The 22735-nt window shown below is 50.8% G+C and overlaps 1 protein-coding gene across 1 annotated transcript in view; it reads right to left on the reverse strand.

The window, feature by feature from the left end:
- LOC144752001 (extracellular calcium-sensing receptor-like) overlaps window positions 1–20357 on the reverse strand; it is a 138225-nt gene extending 117868 nt beyond the window's left edge. Inside the window, exons 1-2 of the mRNA XM_078639959.1 lie at window positions 20268–20357; window positions 18825–19664 (exon numbers count right to left, since the gene is read on the reverse strand). Coding sequence (XP_078496085.1) covers window positions 18825–19664; window positions 20268–20357 — 930 coding nt within the window. The remainder of the gene's footprint in view (window positions 1–18824; window positions 19665–20267) is intronic.
- Between the last annotated feature and the right edge of the window lie 2378 nt (window positions 20358–22735).

A 22735-nucleotide genomic window follows, 5' to 3' on the forward strand; every position in this document is an offset into this window, starting at 1 on the left:
ACCACTATCCTCATCAGTCGACATGGGTGGGATGGGAGGCCGAGGAACTTCTTCGTCTTCAGGGTCCAAGAGCAGTTCAATGTCATTGCGTACTGCCAGGTTGTGGAGCATGCAGCAGGCAATCGCGATCCTGCATACTTTTCCTGGTGAGTAAGGCAGGGCCCCTCCGGTCTTATCGAGGCACCGAAACCTAGACTTTAGCAGTCCAAAGGTACGTTCGATGACTCTCCGTGTCCTTCCATGTGCATCATTGTACCGCATTTCACCCGCTGTTGTAGGATTACGTAGGGGACTGAGGAGCCATGGCCGGTTTGGGTACGCCGAGTCGCCTATGTAGGGGGATGACAGACACAAACATCACAACAAGATATGGTGGGTACCCCATGCAACAGAGAGATCACAAGAGTCCCCACTGCACACTCACCAACAAGCCACGCTTGACCTGGTCGCAGATTTGCCATGAGTCGTGGGACAATGCTGCTCCGCATGATGTGGGCGTCATGTGCGGAGCCAGGAAATCTTGCACACACATGGGAGATGATGTTGTTTGCCGGGCACACCACCTGCACGTTCAGCGAATGGAAGTGTTTGCGATTCCTAAAGACTTGCTCCCGTGCCCGTGGTGGAATGAAATGAAATGAAATGAAAAATTGCATTTGTATAGCGCATAACTGCCCTAGGGCCTCGCAGCGCTTGAAGATAAAATGGTTTAGCGCAGGCTCGGGGCAGATCAGCAGGATTTAGCAAACAAATGCGTTTTCAAGGCCTTTCTGAATGAGAGGAGGTTGCTATTTCCTCGGATGGCAAAGGGGAGGGCATTCCAAAGTCTGGTCGCCGAATGGGAAAAAGAGCGGCCACCCCAACGGGCTTTGTTAATTTTAGAGGAGGTGGCCAGCTGCAAGGTACCAGACCGAAGGGGGCGTGCTGGGACATAAGGCGTGACCAAAGGGTGCAGAATCGCTGGGCCTACACGGTGAAAGGATTTGTGCATAATGCACAAAGCTTTAAACTGCACTCTGGCAGCCATTGGGAGCCAGTGGAGGTCTTTCAGAGCCTTCCTCGCCGACTGCCGACGGGAGAGATTGAACAGTAGGCGGGCCGCACTGTTTTGTGTGACCTGAAGCCTCTGCAGTACCGAAGCCGGTGCTCCTAGGTAGAGAGCATTCCCATAATCCAGGCGAGAGAGAATCAGGGCCTGGACCATGGTCCTCCTCGCCTGGAAAGGGAGCAAAGGGAGCACCCGCCGGAGCATCCTCATTAGTCCAAAGCAAGTGGCGGCAGTCTTAGTAGCCTGGACCGAGAAATCAAGGGCGGTGTCAAGCCAGATCCCGAGGCTCTTTATCTGGGACTTGGGGGCAGGAGGAGCGCCAAGACATGGTGGCCAGACGGGTGCAAGAGCAGACGGGGAGGGATTTCCGAGTAGAATGATGTCTGTCTTCTCCCCGTTAAGCTTCAAACAGGAGGCTTGCATCCATCTGGCAACAGCCTCTAGACAGGGGCCTAAGGTGTCGGATGATCCATCTGCGTGGTCTAACGAGACCACAAGCTGCGTGTCATCCGCGTAGGTGACTATACGCACACCAAAGGGATGGACTATCCTGTCCAGAGGTTCCATGTAGGCGTTAAAGAGGGTCGGGCTCAGGGAGGAGCCCTGAGGTACCCCACACCTGAGAGGGTGTTTGGGAGAGACTATCTCACCCTCGAAGACCTGGAAAAAGCGCTCACTCAGAAAGGAGGTAAGCCAGTCTAGAGCCGCGCCCGACACGCCCATGCCCGCCAGTCGGTGTAATAGCGTGGCATGGTTCACCGTGTCGAACGCGGCGCTAAGGTCTAACAGGATAATGGCCACCTTTCCTCCCCGATCCAAAGTCGTTCTTGCTTCCTCTGTAACCGCTAACATAGCGGTTTCTGTGCCATGTTGAGGGCGAAAACCTGTCTGGGAGGCACGCAACAGACAGTTGGACTCCAAATAGTCTGTTAAGATATTGTTGGCGTGCCTCTCCAGCAGTTTACTCAGCCAGGGGAGCAACGAAATGGGGCGATAGTTGGACAAGTTGCTCTGGTCCAGGGAGGGCTTCTTGAGAAGCGCCCTCACCATGGCGCACTTCCAGGGGAGTGGGACCGACCTGGCCACGATGGAGGTGTTTAAGGCTTCCAGGATGACAGGACGAATAACGTCCAGTGCCTTGACAAGGATCCGGGGGGGTGCCGGGTCATTGGGAGACCCGGAAGAAACTTTAGAAATTAATCTATCCAGGCTGCCGGCATCAAGAAGCGGAATTATATCCAGTTTGCAGAGAGCCGGAGAATCAGCTGGCTTAGATGGGACGGAGGGGGCGTTGACCGTAGGATTACTAAAAGAAGAGTATATGGTCGAAATTTTCTTGGAGAAGAAGGCAGCTAGCTCATTACAGCGGTCTTGTGCCCCTTCAGCAGTAGGACGCTCAGCCGGGGGTGAAATAAGGGACTTGGCTATCCTAAAGATTTCCCTAGGCGCGTTGGCTGCAGCACTAATTTTCCCTTCGTAGAAGGAGGTTTGCGCCAATTTAATCTCTGATTTATAGAGCCTTATTGCGGACCTATAATCATCTTTCCTAGACAGAGAATGGTCCTTCCTCCACGCTCTCTCTAGTTTGCGGCAGTCAAGCTTTAATAACCTCAGAGCAGGAGTGTACCAGGGTGCAACTTTAGGTCTTCTGATGAGTTTACAGGGGCGTTTGGGAAGAACTCGGTCTAGGGTGCTGGAGATCCAGTGATCAAAGTTGCTAGAAGCAGAGGCAGGGGTCAAGGCCCTTCTCGGGGGGTCTTGAGTGAGAGCCAATGTCCAGTCGGTGAGGGGAAGTGAGGACCATTTCCTGCCCATGTACTTGGTAGAGGCCTCACGGGGGGAACAGGAGTTAGAAAGCCAGGTGAACGGTATCAAAAAATGATCAGTCCAAGGCAGTGGAACAGGGGACTCTACATTAAGGTTGGTATTACTGTATATGTGATCAAGGAGATGTCCCTTCTTGTGGGTCGCCTGATGGCCTCTCTGGCAGAGGTCTAACGCTTGCATGTTGGCACGCAAGTTATTAGCTGCCATATCCTGGGGGTCATCTGAATGATAGCGATGTGTGTGCCATCAATTGAACCCACAACGGGAGGTATGTGGCCCAGTGCATAGAAGTCAACTTTGACTGCTGCCAACTCTTCCGGTCGTGGGAAATGTATGTAGTCATTCTTGTACAGCATCATAGCTGTTAAGACATCCCGAAGAACCGTGCTGAACATGGCCTGTGACATCCCCCCGGCATGTCCAACTGTGTACTGAAATGTGCCAGTAGCAAAGAAATGTAGTACCGCCATGAACTTTGCAGTGGGTGTAATCGACCCAGGATACGTCCTACGTGGCTGCAGATGAGGAGAAAATTGAGCCACAAGCTCCAGCAACCGACGTCGATCCAGACGGAATTTCCTAATCACCTCCTCGTCAATCATATCCTCCAGCACAGTGTATGGCCGATGCACATTTGGAGCCCTCCTGTGTGGGAGAGAGATGTAACTTAGGTCAACTTACAAACGACGCATACGTGTACAACTCCATCACATGTGAACCTTACTCACAAAACTTCAGTCTTCACCCTAATGTTTAGTAGCCACATCACAGACACACAAGCAACTGCATGCACACAAACAATAATTATACACACGCCATGTCATCAAGCACCAATGGCAACACCAATAATGTTGTGCATACGGTAATTACATGCATGGTGACACAACGTCCTAAACGCATACACGGAATGCATGTGTACCACCACCACTGTAGTCACCTCGCCAGAATAAGACACTGACAACAGATGCATAATGTGGCCATACAGCCGTGATGTACTGTGAATTTGTGAAGATGTAAGAACGTCTGTAGGGTCACACCCGACGTCAACACGTCCAAATGCACATCTGTTGCCCATTGTGTGCCGATCGATGGGCATAGTATGGACACACATGCTATATTGTATGACATATGAACTTTCCCTATCACGCTCACAACCCTCATGACGCAACTGCACACAACACATCACGGTGCAGCGTCTGACAAGATAACATAATTGGCGGCGCCATGGCGGGACACAACTTCCGCTACTTCCCAAAGGCCATACGCGGCCAGCGTCCCTCTTCCCATTGGCTGCATGTGCACGGACCGTCACGGGCACACATCGGCAACCGCACGTGCAAGCTTCAGTCACGGATGCTTCAGTTGCAACAATGTCCTATCACTGGCGCCACCATGGCGGTGCACGTACTCAGCGGGGGAGGTGCAGGCCTATACACTCTTTAGATGTACTCAATGGACATGCCAGTTCATGACCCCCCTTACAGTCACATTGCATCATCCACCGTACACCGGCCGGAGCGGCCGGGCCTAGGACGGCCGTGCCCGGCCATGTCCACAACCGCCGTGCCCGGCCATGTACAGAACCGCCGTGCCCGGCCATGTACAGAACCGCCGTGCCCGGCCATGTACTGTACCGCCGTGCCCGGCCATGTACTGAACCGCCGTGCCCGGCCATGTCCACAACCGCTGTGCCCGGCCATGTACAGAACCGCCGTGCCCGGCCATGTACAGAACCGCCGTGCCCGGCCATGTACTGAACCACCGTGCCCGGCCATGTACAGAACCGCCGTGCCCGGCCATGTCCACAACCGCCGGGCCCAGCCATGTCCACAACCACCGTGCGGCGGTTGTGGACATGGCCGGGCACGGCGGTTGTGGACATGGCCGGGCACGGCGGTTCTGTACATGGCCGGGCACGGCGGTTCAGTACATGGCCGGGCACGGCGGTTCTGTACATGGCCGGGCACGGCGGTTGTGGACATGGCCGGGCACAGCGGTTCAGTACATGGCCGGGCACGGCGGTTCTGTACATGGCCGGGCACGGCGGTTCTGTACATGGCCGGGCACGGCGGTTGTGGACATGGCCGGGCACGGCCGTCCTAGGCCCGGCCGCTCCGGCCGGTGTACGGTGGATGATGCAATGTGACTGTAAGGGGGGTCATGAACTGGCATGTCCATTGAGTACATCTAAAGAGTGTATAGGCCTGCACCTCCCCCGCTGAGTACGTGCACCTCCATGGTGGCGCCAGTGATAGGACATTGTTGCAACTGAAGCATCCGTGACTGAAGCTTGCACGTGCGGTTGCCGATGTGTGCCCGTGACGGTCTGTGCACATGCAGCCAACGGGAAGAGGGACGCTGGCCGCATATGGCCAATCGCAAGTAGCGGTAGCAGTGCACCGCAACAACAGGGCCAGTCATTGGCCCATTTCACGAACACGCTTCCAGGGCTGACCAATTGCTGCCGACGTATGCCACTGACACGTGCTGAGGGCCCTATATATGTGTGTTGGCCAAAATGACACTTCCTACCCTGGGGACCAGTGCTGGCTGTTCACCTCGACCTGCTGCTGCTGAGCTGACCACCGACTCCTGCCTGTGACCATCACCTCGACCTGCTGCTACTGCTGAGCTGACCACCGACTCCTACCTGTGACCATCACCTCGACCTGCTGCTACTCCTGAGCTGACCACCGACTGCTGCTCTAGTGCCATACTCCGTGATCTTGCCATGTCGAGAGGCAAAGAGATCCGGTCTCGACCCTTCACCGCCGCGGAACTTGATGTCCTCGTAGACGGTGTGCTCCGCAACTATGGACGCCTCTACGGCGCACCCGGACGGGTGGTGAGTGCAGTGTGGGACATGTTGGTGTGCATGAGGGGGCAAAATAATCAGGCCTACTGCAATCTTAGCTGTGTAGTGTGGGCTAGACATATATTCCTGATTGTGCATGGCTGCTGACAGTTACGTCTTGCCCCTATGTGTGTGACAGGCCAACTGTCCACTGACTTACACTCTGTTGTCTCCCATCATGGTAGGTCAAGCTGCACCTTCGCAAGGACCTGTGGAGGAGCATAGCACGGGAAGTACGGGCATTGGGGGTGTGCAACAGACGACATACACACTGCCACAAACGCTGGGACGACATTTCCAGGCTGAGAAGCAATGTAGCGTAAGTAACACTGGGCATTATTCCAAGGACGCCCCGTCTGGCCCGACGCTCCATGACCCCTCTCATGCACCGTATCATTGCAGTGACGCATCCTGAACTGGCCGAACGTCTGAGTGCCGATCAACAGCAAACTAGCGGTGAGCATACTGTCTGTGTAGGAAACCTGTGAGTGCTATGCATGTATTGGTGCACAGACACAGTATTGAGTTCCGTGTTGCGTATGTATCTCTGTGATGCCATTTTGGTCCCATTGGGTGGTTCTCATTTGACATCCAGGTCCGCCATGTTGACACGCCACTTGCTTAGTAGTTGAGTGTTGAAGCACATCCCCTAGTGGTCCATGGCCCCATGGCAGGAAATGTGAGGATGACTGGTAGAGGTGGGCCGTGTGCAGGATGAGGGCTACAAAATCTTTGTCAGCTATGTAATTTGGCCATCCTGGTCCTTCTGTACGTCAGTCTGACCATGACTCACACATCTTTTATGTGCATTTCAGCGATGACAGAGGACACTCAGCCACAGACGGTGGAGAGTAGTCGAGGAAATGAGTCCGGCTCAGACTTCGCACACACGCAGACTGACACAGAGGAGGCCAGCGCCGGAGAGTGGGACAGGACCGTCCCTGAGGACTCGCATGTGGAGACACCATCGTCCTCCTCGTCGGACACTCTTGGTGAGCCTGCACTGTTGTCACAGACTGGGAGTGGGCACTCATCACCTTCTGTCGGAAGACAGCACACAGGGCCCACACTTCCGCCAACTGCACCATGTACTGTTCGTGGCCGGAGGAGTAGGGGGAGCAGAGTGGCGTTCGGTGCAGGCACCGCTGCCCCTGCCACGGTGAGCTAAAATGCACTGTGTGCTGAGGCCATTGATCTGCTGCGACAGCTGTGTGTGGGGCAGACAAATATGACTAATGCTTTCCAGGACCATGATAGGAAGTTGGGGCAGGTGGTGGCATTCATGGAAGGGATGCATGGCGATCTTGCAGGTCTACACAGGACAGTGCAGTCATTGGCAAGCAGTGTGTCGTCTGCAATAGTATAGTCGCATGGACAGGGTGCTACTTCTGTTTCCCCATCTACACCACTGGATGTCTCAGGGGGTAGTAATTATTCTGAGCAGGACTCAAATGCAGGTTATTGCACTAGAAGCAGCGTCAGACAGCACGTCAGGGCACGCAGGGCACAGACCCCATCCCCTAGATCAGCTAAATCTGTTCACATAGACAACGTCAGATACACTGGAGTACACACACAGGATCCACAAGTGTTGTTGGGGGACATGCCTTCAGGAGCTACACAGGCATTCTACGCAAAAGGTACTCCCAAGGCAAGGGATACTCACATGTCCATGGACTGTACCTTGGACAAGGCCAGTCAGAAGACAAAGGCACCTCCTAGGAGCAGGGTGACTCCCAAGGGCAGGCCCACAACAGAGGAAAGGGACACTCCCAAGGACAGGGAAAAGACAAAGGCACCTCCTAGGAGCAGGGAGACTCCCAAGGGCAGGCCCACAACTGAGGTAAGGGACACTCCCAAGGACAGTGAAAAGACAAAGGCACCTCCTAGGAGCAGGGAGACTCCCAAGGGCAGGCCCACAGCAGAGGAAAGGGACCCTCCCAAGGACAGTGAAAAGACAAAGGCACCTCCTAGGAGCAGGGAGACTCCCAAGGGCAGGCCCACAGCAGAGGAAAGGGACACTCCCAAGGACAGTGAAAAGACAAAGGCACCTCCTAGGAGCAGGGAGACTCCCAAGGGCAGGCCCACAGCAGAGGAAAGGGACACTCCCAAGGACAGTGAAAAGACAAAGGCACCTCCTAAGAGCAGGGAGACTCCCAAGGGCAGGCCCACAGCAGAGGAAAGGGACACTCCCAAGGACAGTGAAAAGACAAAGGCACCTCCTAAGAGCAGGGAGACTCCCAAGGGCAGGCCCACAGCAGAGGAAAGGGACACTCCCAAGGACAGTGAAAAGACAAAGGCACCTCCTAAGAGCAGGGAGACTCCCAAGGGCAGGCCCACAGCAGAGGAAAGGGACACTCCCAAGGACAGTGAAAAGACAAAGGCACCTCCTAAGAGCAGGGAGACTACCAAGGGCAGGCCCACAGCAGAGCAAGGTCCATCTCCCAAGGGCAGGGACACACACAGAGAGCCGGTGTCTACTGGAGACAGGTGCACCACAGACGACAAGTCTGCTGGCAGGAACAGGGCGGCGACCAGGGCACAGGCTACATCCAGAGACAACACTCCACCTAAGGATAAGGCACATCCTACGGACAAGGCATCTAGCATGGACAATGGCGCAATCAAGGACAGGCATACTTCACCCCTGGCTGCACTGAGGCTGATGTTTTCTACTGAACGCCAAACAGATGTCTCCGCGGCGGAGTCCCCCCATACCTCCACTCCCATCCAGGCCAGTCAGAAGCAGAGGAGGGTGTCCCCTGTTGTTGCATCCCCCATTACACATGATTCCGAGTCCAGGCGGCAGGCACAGAGCAAACGACAAGCAGGCTCCAGCACGTCCCCAGAAACCCGATCCCCGGCTGCAGATGCTCCACCTATGGTGGGTGGTGATTCTTAAGAGTCCCCACCACTTGGCAGTCCTGTCCTGTCCAGGGTGCACTCACACATCCCTAAGAAACGCAGACACACACCATTGACACCTGCCAACCCCGATTTGGCTCAAGGTCAGCTATCCCCAGCTCCCAGGCCCACCCTGCCTCCTGGCCCATACAGCCCTGTGGCTCATCATTTCAGTGGTCCCAGTGGCGCTGGTGCAGTTGACTCTCATGTATCAGATGGTGGCACTGTGTCTGTTGTTGGCTGTCATGCATCATGTAGTGGCACAGTCTCAGTTGTGCCCTCTCCTGTTGCAGGTCCTGGCAGTGTATCTGGGTCTATGGCTCACGTGTCAGTTAGAAGATCTGTGGCTGTGTTGCACACTCCTGTTTCTGGTGCTGGCAGTCTGTCTGGGTCAGTGGGTCACGTGTCAGTGACTACATCTGTGGCTGTGTTGCACACTCCTGTTTCTGGTGCTGACAGTGTGTCTGGGTCCGTGGCCCATGTGTGTGTCACTCGGGCTGTGGCTGTGTCTCACACTCCTGTTGCTGGTGCTGGCAGTGTGTCTGGGTCCGTGGCCCATGTGTGTGTCACTCGGGCTGTGGCTGTGTCTCACACTCCTGTTGCTGGTGCTGCCAGTGTGTCTGGGTCCGTGGCCCATGTGTGTGTCACTCGGGCTGTGGCTGTGTCTCACACTCCTGTTGCTGGTGCTGGCAGTGTGTCCGAGGCAGGTAGTTCACGCAGTCCCCCTGATTCTGTGATGTGAGGTGCTGAACACTTCACTCAAATGTTATTTCACATGGTGTGTCCATTGAGAACTGCGTGGCACTCTTGTGGTTCCTGTGACGGGTTGGTAGGGACACGTACTTGTGCTGCCTCTGATGTACCTGCTCTGTACTGCACAATGCCCTGTTGATGCTCTGATACTGCATTCTGCCCTCTCGTTTACTGCCTCTGATGTAGCTGCTCTGTACTCCACAATGCCCTGTTGATGCTCTGATACTGCATTCTGCCCTCTCGTTTACTGCCTCTGATGTACCTGCTCTGTACTCCACAATGCCCTGTTGATGCTCTGATACTGCATTCTGCCCTCTCGTTTACTGCCTCTGATGTAGCTGCTCTGTACTCCACAATGCCCTTTGATGCTCTGATACTGCATTCTGCCCTCTCGTTTACTGCCTCTGATGTACCTGCTCTGTACTCCACAATGCCCTGTTGATGCTCTGATACTGCATTCTGCCCTCTCGTTTACTGCCTCTGATGTAGCTGCTCTGTTGGGCACAATGCCCTGTTGATGCTCTGATACTGCATTCTGCCCTCTCGTTTACTGCCTCTGATGTACCTGCTCTGTACTCCACAATGCCCTGTTGATTCTCTGATACTGCATTCTGCCCTCTCATGTGCTGCCTCTGATCAACCTGTTCAGTGCAATGGACTGTTGATGCACTTAGCCCCTCTCACGTGCTGCCTCTGATGGACATGTTCAGTGCTATGGACTGTTGATGCACTTAGCCCCTCTCACGTGCTGCCTCTGATGGACATGTTCAGTGCTATGGACTGTTGATGCACTTAGCCCCTCTCACGTGCTGCCTCTGATGGATCTGTTCTGTGCAATGGACTGTTGATGCACTTGGCCCCTCTCACGTGCTGCCTCTGATGGACCTGTTCTGTGCAATGGACTGTTGATGCACTTAGCCCCTCTCACGTGCTGCCTCTGATGGGCCTGTTCAGTGCAATGGACTGTTGATGCACTTAGCCCCTCTCACGTGCTGCCTCTGATGGACCTGTTCAGTGCAATGGACTGTTGATGCACTTAGCCCCTCTCACGTGCTGCCTCTGATGGACCTGTTCAGTGCAATGGACTGTTGATGCACTTAGCCCCTCTCACGTGCTGCCTCTGATGGACCTGTTCTGTGCAATGGACTGTTGATGCACTTGGCCCCTCTCAGGTGCTGCCTCTGATGGACCTGTTCAGTGCAATGGACTGTTGATGCACTTAGCCCCTCTCACGTGCTGCCTCTGATGGACCTGTTCTGTGCAATGGACTGTTGATGCACTTAGCCCCTCTCACGTGCTGCCTCTGATGGGCCTGTTCTGTGCAATGGACTGTTAATGCACTTAGCCCCTCTCACGTGCTGCCTCTGATGGACCTGTTCTGTGCAATGGACTGTTGATGCACTTAGCCCCTCTCACGTGCTGCCTCAGATGGACCTGGTCTGTGCAATGGACTGCTGATGCACTTAGCCCCTCTCACGTGCTGCCTCTGATGGACCTGCTCTGTACTCCACAATGCCCTGTTGATGCTCTGATACTGCATTCTGCCCTCTCGTTTACTGCCTCTGATGTAGCTGCTCTGTTGGGCACAATGCCCTGTTGATGCTCTGATACTGCATTCTGCCCTCTCGTTTACTGCCTCTGATGTACCTGCTCTGTACGCCACAATGCCCTGTTGATGCTCTGATACTGCATTCTGCCCTCTCGTTTACTGCCTCTGATGTAGCTGCTCTGTACTCCACAATGCCCTTTGATGCTCTGATACTGCATTCTGCCCTCTCGTTTACTGCCTCTGATGTACCTGCTCTGTACTCCACAATGCCCTGTTGATGCTCTGATACTGCATTCTGCCCTCTCGTTTACTGCCTCTGATGTAGCTGCTCTGTTGGGCACAATGCCCTGTTGATGGTCTGATACTGCATTCTGCCCTCTCGTTTACTGCCTCTGATGTACCTGCTCTGTACTCCACAATGCCCTGTTGATGCTCTGATACTGCATTCTGCCCTCTCGTTTACTGCCTCTGATGTACCTGCTCTGTACTCCACAATGCCCTTTGATGCTCTGATACTGCATTCTGCCCTCTCGTTTACTGCCTCTGATGTACCTGCTCTGTACTCCACAATGCCCTGTTGATGCTCTGATACTGCATTCTGCCCTCTCGTTTACTACCAATGATGTTGCTGCTCTGGTGCCCACTTTGCCCATGCTCACGCATACACTGTGATTATACCCCTATTATGTACAATAAAGGTAGTCTATCAAGTCTCGTGGTCTGTCGTTGTCATTCCTGCTTGCCTACTACAAATGTGTATTCGTATTTGCTTCTCATCAGTGGTTTCGGTAACATGACACTCCCCCTCCCTACGTCACGTCCCTTGCTGGTATTCCCCTCCAGACAGCCAATGGTTTGTGCCTTACCTGCGTCGTCGTCGATAGTGGGCCATGACTAGGACGTGGTGGATCGCGAAGAGCATCGGGAAAGCGTGTAGCGCTGGGTCCCTGGTGGTGGTCAGCTTGCGGTGGGTATCTCTGCTATGTCACCTATGTTCGCTGTGGGGATTCCGCCGTGTTCAGACAGGTTGTTTTTCCGCTGCGGTTTTATGTGTATTTTCCGCCATCTTGATTTGGGGGACGGTCTTAGACGTCAGTACGTACGGCGGAGCCTCCGGATGTGTTCCGTCCGCCGCGTGGTCGTGTGTAGTTCGGCGGCGGTGCGTGCTTTTCCGTCGCGGACGGAAATTTGACACATTTTCCTATCCTGATATGGCAGACGGAGTATCCGCGGCAGGCGGACACGGAAAAGGCTTTTTCCGCCTACTCCAGGGCCGCGGTGGCTCTTCCGTCCGCCTTCCTAATGAGCCCCTTAATGTGGTCGTTACAATTGGTCTCGGTAGGGAAACTTCTCTTATCTCTGGCTGGTTATGTTCTGTTACTGGTGTATTTCCAGTCCAGGGGGGATAGTCAATGCCACATTTTCACCACTCTCTGACCTCCTCACTGTGTGCTCTTTGTTTGTGTTGACTAGATTTGTGACTAGGGTTATTGTGTTTACCACCTCCTCCGCTGTCTTTTTCTGGGCCCCACCTAGTTTCTTTACTTCAGCTGTGAGTTTATCTATTTTAGCCACCAGCGGTTTAATGATGGCCTTGATCTTACAATCAATCATGTCCGCTATCCTAATAAATAAGTAATCGTCCATGATTTGTTTATCGCTATCTTCCCCATGCCCCCTGTTTTTTTCCCTTGTTTTCACTGGCGATACAACCCTTTTTCTCCCTGGTCGAGACCCTCCATGATTAGACTGAGCTTTTCTACATGTTCTAACCGCCCGAATAGCAGGCACAGGGGTGGGAGGTTCCTCTACTATTGTGTCCACCTGTGAGTCCACCTGTATAGGAGAATCCTCTACTGTAGCATCTACCTGTGACTCAGGGTCGTTCTCTTGATCGGTTTCTGGGTCAACCTCTACAAGTCCTTCTGGCAGCTAGAATACACGTGCATTCAGCCCAAGCAGCAGAACTCATAGCTCTTACACAAGCATGTGAGTGGTCCAAAGGAAAACGAGTCAATATCTACACCGATTCGCAATACGCGTTCTTGGTAGTCCATAACTTCGGTACATTATTGAAGGAAAGAGGTTTCCTTACCTCTCATGGAACTAAGATACAAAATGGATATCTTATTCTTCAGCTACTAGAATCAATACACAGACCCACAGAAGTAGCTATACTGAAATGCAAAGCACACACAAAGGTTATAGACTCTGTCACTAAAGGTAATGCTCTGGCAGACGCCACAGCTAAACACGCTGCTCAGACAGGAACACTAAACACTGAAATTTCCATCAAAACTGTCTATCCAGTTATCGACCCTACCAAAGATGTAGTAGACATCCAAAACCAAGCTACAGAGACCGAAAAGAGGAAATGGGAAGAAGAGGGAGGTTCTCACACAGATCAGGGTTGGGTAACAAAGGATAGGTCCAGATGGTTTCTCCCTGACATAATGGTTCCTGTAATCATAGAAACAGCTCACGGCCCCGCACATCTAGGAGAAAAGGGGATGTTAGACAGTCTAAATTTGATATGGCATAACAAGCATCTACGTTCAGCGGCTAAACAAAAAGTACGAACCTGTATGATTTGCTGTCAGTTCAATCCAGGGAAGAGTGTCTTAGTTGAACAAGGAGGGTTCCATCCTCCAAATTACCCCTTCGAAGTCCTCCAAATGGACTACATACAAATAGAGAAATGTCGGGGACATAAGTATGTCCTCGTAGTAGTCCGTACCTTAACCCGATGGACTGAAGCATACCCCGTCCCACACTATGGTGCCCAGATGACAGCTAAACAATTGGTGAGGGAATTTTTTCCTCGGTATGTGTTGCCAAGAGTCATATACTCTGACAACGGACAACCATTCTCCTCCAAACTGATGGAGGCTGTTTCCTTACTGTTAGGATACACCTGGAAATTCCACTGTGTCCGACACCCCCAAGCCGCAGGTCTAGTTGAATGGCATAATCAGAACCTAAAAACAAAGTTAGCTAAAATATGTGCTGACAAGCAAATAGACAGGGTTACAGCCCTTCCGGTTGCTCTTTTCTACATGCGAATGGTGGCACATTCCCAGACGGGTCTGACGCCTTATGAAATACCCTTTAGGAGACCTCCGAATATCTGGGGTATCCCATCCCCTAAAAAGTTAACTGACATTGATTCTAATGTACTGACAGATTACCTAGCTTCCTTGATGTCTTCACTACGTTCTTGTCGTTTACAGGTGGCTGCAGCCTTTCCAGACAAAACAACGCCCGAGGAACACGCCATCCAACCTGGCACTTGGGTCCTGGTGAGGAACTTTGATCGCGCCAGTCCCCTGGAAAGAAGGTGGACGTCTCCCAAGCTGGTGCTACTCACGACGAGAACTGCAGTCAAGGTTGAAGGACGAAAAGGATGGCTTCACGTCAGCCACTGTAAAAAATTCTTCGGCCCAACTCCTACTGACATTGTTGCTAACCCCAAGGATATCGACATCGAGACAACAGACTCTATTTCACCCCTTCCTGAACTTTCCCCCCAAGAAGAATACAGATCGCGGCTGCGATCCCATCAGAAACAAGCTAGAGACATTGCATCCAACCTCGACCTACCGGTGGCTATTTAAGTCCAAGACGTAGTTTTGGTGAAGCGGTTGCTGGAAAGTGTCCGGTCACGTATGCAAAATTTACTCAGACTAGCAGCCAAAACATGGAAAATTTATTTAAAAATGTAAAATTATTGCATAACAAAGTTTCTATCTTCCTACTCTTTATGATTTCTATCTTTTCTATCACGGCTTGCCTAGGTTGTTTCCTTTATCTAGCTTTCCCACTATCTTCCCCCACGCCTTTGAACAACACAGCTATGCATTCACATGTAGATCTTCCTCCACATCTCGAGAACAGAAGAAAGGAATTTTTCAATAACATTTTTTATCTCCACGCTCCACCAACATCAAATGTTTATTAACAAAACCAATTGTTGGGTCTGTGGTTTAATGCCACACTCTGTACACGGAGGAATGCCTTTTATCCCTCTCCCTTTTGGCTATGCTGGATCTACCTATGCCCTCTCTATGATATTCTCCACTTCTGTTAGAAACATTCCTGAGACTAAGGCCAAGAACACTAGTACCTGGAACGAGATAAAAACAAAAACAGTACGAGCTGTCGAAAAGATGGTAAATTTCACAGCGACATGGGGACGAGCAGACAACAATGAAAACACCAGTTATTCCCTTTTTAACGACACTACCTCCTTTAGGGAAACATTTTCAGTCCAGAAGAGACAGACAGAACAGGGAGGATTGGCCGTGCCCCATAAGGGCCTATTCTGTGTAAGAGGAAAGGGCAAGGGTCAGAAAATGGGAGACAGTGAGTGTAATAAGACATACACCTTACCGGACCTAAATTTCCCAACGATGGCCACTGCCCCCAACACCTATTTTATCTGTGGACCTCACGCACGCACTTGGCTACCTCAAGGCTGGTCCGGGAAGTGCTACATTGCATTTCACCTTCCCCCTACCTACACCGCCCCAGCAGATTACCATCTAAGCGACCCTCCGACCGTAATTAATAGACGGCAAAGGGGGGCCATAGATGCTGAAGATACAGCGGACCAAGAGGCTGGCGATTTCTTTAAAGGAATCATCCCATTCTGGGGGCCCATGATCAACAGCTGCTACATAAGACAACTGACTCGTGTATTCCAGGGAGCCATAAACGAAACAGCTGGTGCATTAAGTAACATCACCGCTGAGATGGCTGCCGACAGACTCATGACGTTACAGAACCGCATGGTTCTAGACATAATATTGGCCGACCGCGGTGGCGTATGTGAACTGATCGGGTCCAGCTGCTGTATATTTATTCCAGATAATTCACCCTTGGTGTATTCCGCTATTTCCAGCCTTCATATACTTTCCAGAAAACTAGACGCAGACACTGATGCCTGTTCCATGAAGGGTTGGCTCTGGGGCCTCCTGTCCTCATGGGGATGGAAGGCACTTACAATTATAGGTCTTGCTCTAGCCATTCCCTTCACCTGTTGCCTCTGTATTCAGAGCGGTCCAGCACTCTGTAGTTTCTGTATCACAACCTGCATTCCCCAACCCTAAACTAAAAAGAAAAACAAGGAAAAGATTATATTACAGGAACAAGTGGACAGCCTAATGAACATTGAGGTAGATTAAGAAAGACAATCTTAAAAGGGTATATTATGGGACAAGGAGGGAATGTGGAAAATAGAAAATTGTCGTTATGTATGTCCCATTATACACCCTCTCTTCCACGTCCCGAGTTCATTATGACGGTATCTAGAAAACCCGGGCACATACACGTAAGGTTGCGCGCAAACACATCTCCTCCTCAAACTGCAACTGCACATTCTTATGGTCAAGCCGATTCCGAGAAATAAGCCTCCGTTTGCCAAGACACGACAACCAATTCCGAGAAACCAGCTCCTGTTTGCTAAACACACGACACCAGACATCCTATTACGACCATTTCTCCTTTTCTTATCTAAGGAACCAGCCTAGGGTTATTTTTCAACTCTCCGCCTCTGCCATGACTTCCTCATGATTATGACACAGTAACGTCACTACTGCCATGATCTCTGTATGATTGCCACATTTTGTAACTGAACATTACTCAAGGGAAGCTCCTTCCTCTTTTTTGTGTATAAATGCCATGTTTTCTGTGATTAAAGTAGAGACCATTCCCGAGCCTCCTTAGGTGACGGAGCTCTCCCTTAACTCGAGTTACTGAATAAAGACCCTGAATTCTAACCACCACGGGCTCTGCTCTTCATGCTTGACCTTATTAATATTATAGAAATTCCGATCAAGGTAAATTACTAAAATATTTACCACGGCAAATTGGCGCCCGAACAGGACCTTCCCTTTCTCCCCACACGCCGGTGATGCGGACCCGAACCTGTCTCTCCAGACACCGACGGATCTTCATGCTTCACCCTATTGATATTATAGAAATTACTAAAATATTTACCACACATGGTCGGCTGTGTCCAGCTAAACATGTAAAATGTAAGATGTGTACGAAATGTGGGCATTTCACAAAGGATTGCCAGACACCCAAGGAAAAAATAAACACCATTCCTGATGGAGATGTGTGTGATAGTTCAGATGACGAACAAAGTTATGTGAGAGGTCTGAGAGATATGATTATTGTTGTACAAGATGATGAGTCTAATTGTGAAGACCCTTATGAAGATATTGAAGTCACTGGTAACATTTTAAGAATTCTTTTTGATCTGGTGCCAGAATGACTATGGTGACCGATGAACTGTTTGCAAAGATCTGGGGCAAACAAGAGTTATTTACACCTGACAGGAATCCTGTAACCTACGATGGGAGAAAAATTGAATTGTCTGGTTATTTTCGATGTCAACTCACTTTAAAATCCCTGCCTGAAAAGTGTATTCCGCAGTAAAATGTTTCTTCTTGTTTGCTCTTCATTGGTAGATATCTTGAGAACCATGGAATTGTGTAGTAATGTATGAACACTATTGTGTAAAGTCCTGTAAAAGGATGGAAGAATTGAGGGGCATATTCATGACATATATTGCACACAATGTGGTACATGGGCAATGCAGACCTTAAGTCAAATTCATGAAGTCAGGCAAGGCCTTATTACTTCCACTTTCTATTCTGCAGCAACAATAGAAAGAGGAATATGCTTATCCGGAAACAATACTGCGTGCAACCGAGGCACCATTGAACCATGGTGCAATGGTGCCTGCATTGATCCTTAGTTGCTGAGGGGCGCCAGAGCAGAGGAAAACACAGGAATTCATCGTACTGACCGAAATACGGTGCATTCCTGCCCTTTGACTGTCAAGCAGGACAGTGCAGCAAAATGACTAACTACACTACACTCACATGTTCATAAATCTAACCCTCACTTACCTCTGTATCTGGGAACCCCATGTCCCATTCGTATATAAGCAAACTATGCCAGATGTTTTCTAGATTTTACTAAGTTCTTTGGGCAGATTCACAAGCCACTTGCAACATCTTTACAACACCGTTGCATCACTTATGTGACGCAGCGGCATCGTAAACAATGCGCCACTATGCAACATATTTACAAAGTGACGCATCTAGTGAGATGCATCATGTTGTAAATCCCCGCACTACATTATACCTGAACAGGTATAATGTTGCAGAGTGGGAATTCCGTTGCAAGGAAGCCTTGTAAAAGTGATGCAGTGAAATGTAAAAGATTTCACTGAGTTACTTTTACATCCCCGCTGCCTGCTTGTAGTAGGTGTAAGGGGTGACGCAGAACAGCAAGTATGGGCTGGCCATGAGCAGTGCTGGAGTTGCAGCATGCTTACAACACGACTCCAGCACTGCGTCACCTATACGCTGACAGATGTGTCACGCTTCTGTCTAGCCTTGCGCCACGGTTCGCCGCATTATAAATGAGGCACATCCATATTGGCGCAAGGCGTTTTTAACCTCACACAAAATAACTGGCGCAACCCTGCTGATTTACAGGGATGCGCCAGTTACTGTAAATCTGCCCCTTTGTACTTATGAATTATACGCTTTGCTACTAAACGTGTTGATGGCATATTTCCAGTGTTTTGCCAATTAACTTCTTATATAAATATTCAAATTTAAACTTGTGCCTGTCATTATTTCAGAGTGCTACAGCCTTGATTACACGAATTGAACTTATATCGGGCCCAGTCGGGAAGCACCAAAAGTCTGTATCAGGACTGCACCGCTCCCAGTCCTAGTCATTGGCGGACTTTGGCTTGATAATTAAGGGCTGTTGTGCGTGCCAATGCCAACACTACTATTATGAAGGTCCTCACTATTTAGTTAGAGATATATTTTAATGTTTGAGTTTGGTCTCTCCTATCCCCTTACCTGCCATGGTTTCAGATCTTCCACATCGGCACAGCTGCCGTTCAGGAACGGACCCTTCCCTGGTTTGCACAACATCATGTCCTGCAGAGCCCATGCCAGGGCATACACGGCCAGATAGTTCTGATAAGTATAACTCATATCCGACAATACAAACATTGACTCCAGGTCATCCGACACCTCAGTGCCTGTGCAGTACAGCTTCTCACCCCCTGTCTCTCCAGGCATTGCCACTGTAGAGCTGTCATTGCTCGGCCACTTACAACCAAAGGCTTCCTCCCAGAAGGAATAGATGAAAATGTCTTCTGGGTATCTTGATGGCTGAAGGCTCTCTAAAAATGTTTTGAGATTTGGCATTTCTGGGGAATTTAGCACCAATATCAGGGAGCCATTCAGTATTCTCAAAGAGGTCATTGGAAAATATCCTGGAGTTAGAATAAAAGCAGTTGGAAAAATCCAGATTTTGTCAGTCATATTGAGGTCGATCAGCTCCAGTAGAAGCGGCTTTAGGTCCAGCTCGAAACAATCGCATACGATAACCTTGGCAGACGAGCTCCTTATTCTTTGAGCAATGGCCCTCATCTTTTCCTTGGAGTAAGAGTCTTGGATCTTCTCCCAGAAAGAGACACAGATTCCCATCCCCTCCACCTCCTCCTTCATCTGCTTCATCGCCACGTAGCATACGTCATAATCTGAGGCCAAGATTCCTATCCAGGCCCAACCAAAGTGCTTCACTACCTTGGCAAGAGCTGAGGCCTGAAAGTGCATCGGTGGGACGGTACGTAGAAAGGATGGATACTGGGTCTTGTCACTCAGGACATCATGTTGTGCAGCATAACTGACCTAATGAGGAAACAGCAGGCACAGATTGAAGCACTATGTGGTAGACAAGCCACATCCACGCCACTCATCAATGTTGAAAGTCAGTGTAGTATAAGCGCTTATTGAACAAAATACATATGTTTAGAATGTAAGAATAACAAAGATGGCATACATTCAGACCTGGGGTCAAGGATGGTTGGTCCACATCAGTGTGAGGAGCTCTGCCCCATATTACGTAACTGACCGACTCCTGAGGCGGAAAGCCGGGAGAGATTGCTCGAAATCATTTTAACATTTGAAATTGTATTTTGTGGTTTTAAAATTTCCTGTGCACTTACCCTGAGCACTTTCCCCTGAAAAACGCCAGCCTTTTACCCTGTTACAGCGGACTTTAGAGCTGACAAAGGGAAGGATTTCACTGCCGCCATCGCGGCTCGAACGCTGGGACATGCCCACTTTTAGGCCACGCCCACTTTTCTCCTTGCCCTTTAAAAGCGCTGATCTGCGAGCGCGCCATAAACGTAACTGACCGACTCCTGAGGCGGAAAGCCGGGAGAGATTGCTCGCAATCATTTTAACATTTGAAATTGTATTTTGTGGTTTTAAAATTCCCTGTGCACTTACCCTGAGCACTCTCCCCTGAAAAACGCCAGCCTTTTTCCCTGTTACAGCGGACTTTAGCACTGACACAGGGAAGGATTTCACTGCCACCATCGCGGCTCGAACGCTGGGACACGCCCACTTTTAGGCCACGGCCATTCACTTCCTTCTATAAATGTGTTTCCCACGTAAGCGCAGCGGACAAGCGCAGCGGGCGCGCCTAAGGCAAGCCCGTCTGCACCCGTCCGCGATCGTGCGCGGTCCAGGGCCATACCCTATGCCCCTCGGGAGGACCATATACGGTGGAGTAAGCAGGAACTATTAACCTTCCGCTACAACATTGCTGAGTCTTGTAAGCATAACTTGCGAGTGGAGGATAACATAGGCTGCGAATATTGTCACTTCTCCTATGATCCTGATCCTGATAAGAATATGGCCACTACGGACTATGGGGGTCATTATGATGACGGGCGCACTTTGTCCGCCCGTCACCATAGTGGGAAACGGGACCGCCCGCCATAAGGGCGGGGGTCCCGTGGGGGGCATTAGGATGTGCCCGCCACAGTGGCGGGCACATCCTGTAGTTTTAGCATTGTGGCGGGCGGTGCACTCTGCACCGCCCGCCACGATGCTAAAAATGCTTTTTTGCATTTGCATATGCAAAGCGGCAGGCACCGCGCGGTGCCTGCCGTTTTGCATATGCAAATGTGGGGGGGTACCATAGGTACCCCCCATGTGCCCCCTGACAGTGGTGTGAACCTGGGGGCCCTGCAGGGGGCCCCCGCAGCAATCCCCGCCTGCCTTTCCGTGGCGGCATTGCCGCTGCGGAAAAGCAGCTGCAGACAGGCACCCTAATATGGATGGCGGTGTCTGATAGACACCGCCACCATATGGTTCCATTACCGCCCCGGCCGCAATGCGACCGGGGCGGAAAAGCGGCGGACGGTGTTTTCGTCCACCGCGGTCCCCCCCGCCATCCTAATATGGCGGGGGGGAATTAGAATGCGGATGTCGGGCGGATTGCCCCCGCCAGGGTGGCGGTGGCTACCGCCACGCTGGCGGGGGCAATCCGCCCGACATCCTAATGGACCCCTATATCTTGCATTGCGGATTACTCAATGTACGCTCGCTACGGAAACATAAGTTAGATGTATATGATCTACTCACTGAGAAACAGTGGGATCTTATGTTTCTAACTGAGACTTGGCTAGATGAAGGTTCTACACCTGATGCCCTAGAGGCACTTCCAGAGGGATATATAATGCACAGGCAGGATAGACCCACAGGAAGAGGAGGGGGAATTGCAATTATAGTCCAAGAAAATCTACGATGCCAACTAGACCATTCTCCCATCCCAGACAGTGAGGCAGGGAGTTTCACCATTAAAGTGAATAATGGCTCCACGCTGAAGGGCGTGTTAATTTATAGACCCCCAGGCCCTTTGGCCAGGTTTGAGGAGAGTCTGGTTGAGGGCATTATAGAGACCGCGTTATGTAAAGAAAAATTTCTGGTACTTGGAGACCTTAATTTACATCTTAACAATCCCTCAGATAACGTCAGTAAGAACTTCTGTCGGGCATTGGGAGCCCTTCAACTGAACCAAATTGTTAAGGGTCCCACTCACCAGTTAGGACATCTGCTCCATCCTATATTTGTTAACTGGGACGAAGTAGAAGCTATGACCCCTATCCCTATTCCCTGGTCGGACCACCATCTAGTATCTTTCTCTATACGAATTCCTGGAGGAAGATCTCCGCAGCCAGCGGCACTGTACCACCTTAGGCGGAGATGTGCTACCTTCTCCCAATATAAATTTTGCGAGGCGCTGATTAAAGGGGGAAACCCCGGAGGGAATGATGCAGACACGGCTAATACCAATCTATGTAAGCGCATTAATGAGGCGCTAGACTCTACAGCTCCTCTCTCAAAAGCCAAATCTGGTGGCCGTGTTCAAAAAACTGCCCCATGGTTCAATGACGAACTACGAGTCAGGAAAGCCGCACTGAAGAGAGTCGAAAGACATTGGCGGAGGGCACTTTCTGAAGTAACCAGAGACGCCTACTTGATTGAGAGGCGCCTTTACCATGGACTAATTAGAAAGTCCAAATCCGCATACTATACGACCAGAATCAGCGAAGCTGGTAACTCAATGAAAACTCTCTCGAGTGGAAAACCAGCCACTGCTCCAGCTGACTGCTCACCTGAATCCTGCGATAGGATCGCAGATTTCTTCTCTGAAAAAATATCTAAAATGTACTCGTCATTTCCAATTCAACCCATTAATGGGCTGGAATTTGTGGAAAGCCCTAGGGAATGGGGGGATAGACAAAGATTGACCAACTTTATCACCCCGCCTCCAGAAGAACTTCTAAAAATCTGCAGATCTGTGAAGTCGGGATCTCCACGGGACCCCACTACACCAAAACTTCTAGCGGATAGCTTAGTGGTATTGGAACGTTACATTAGACATCTACTAGACGTGTCTTTTAGCA

Source organism: Lissotriton helveticus, chromosome 4_2 (assembly GCF_964261635.1).
Source record: "Lissotriton helveticus chromosome 4_2, aLisHel1.1, whole genome shotgun sequence".
In the NCBI taxonomy this organism is placed as follows: Eukaryota; Metazoa; Chordata; class Amphibia; order Caudata; family Salamandridae; genus Lissotriton; species Lissotriton helveticus.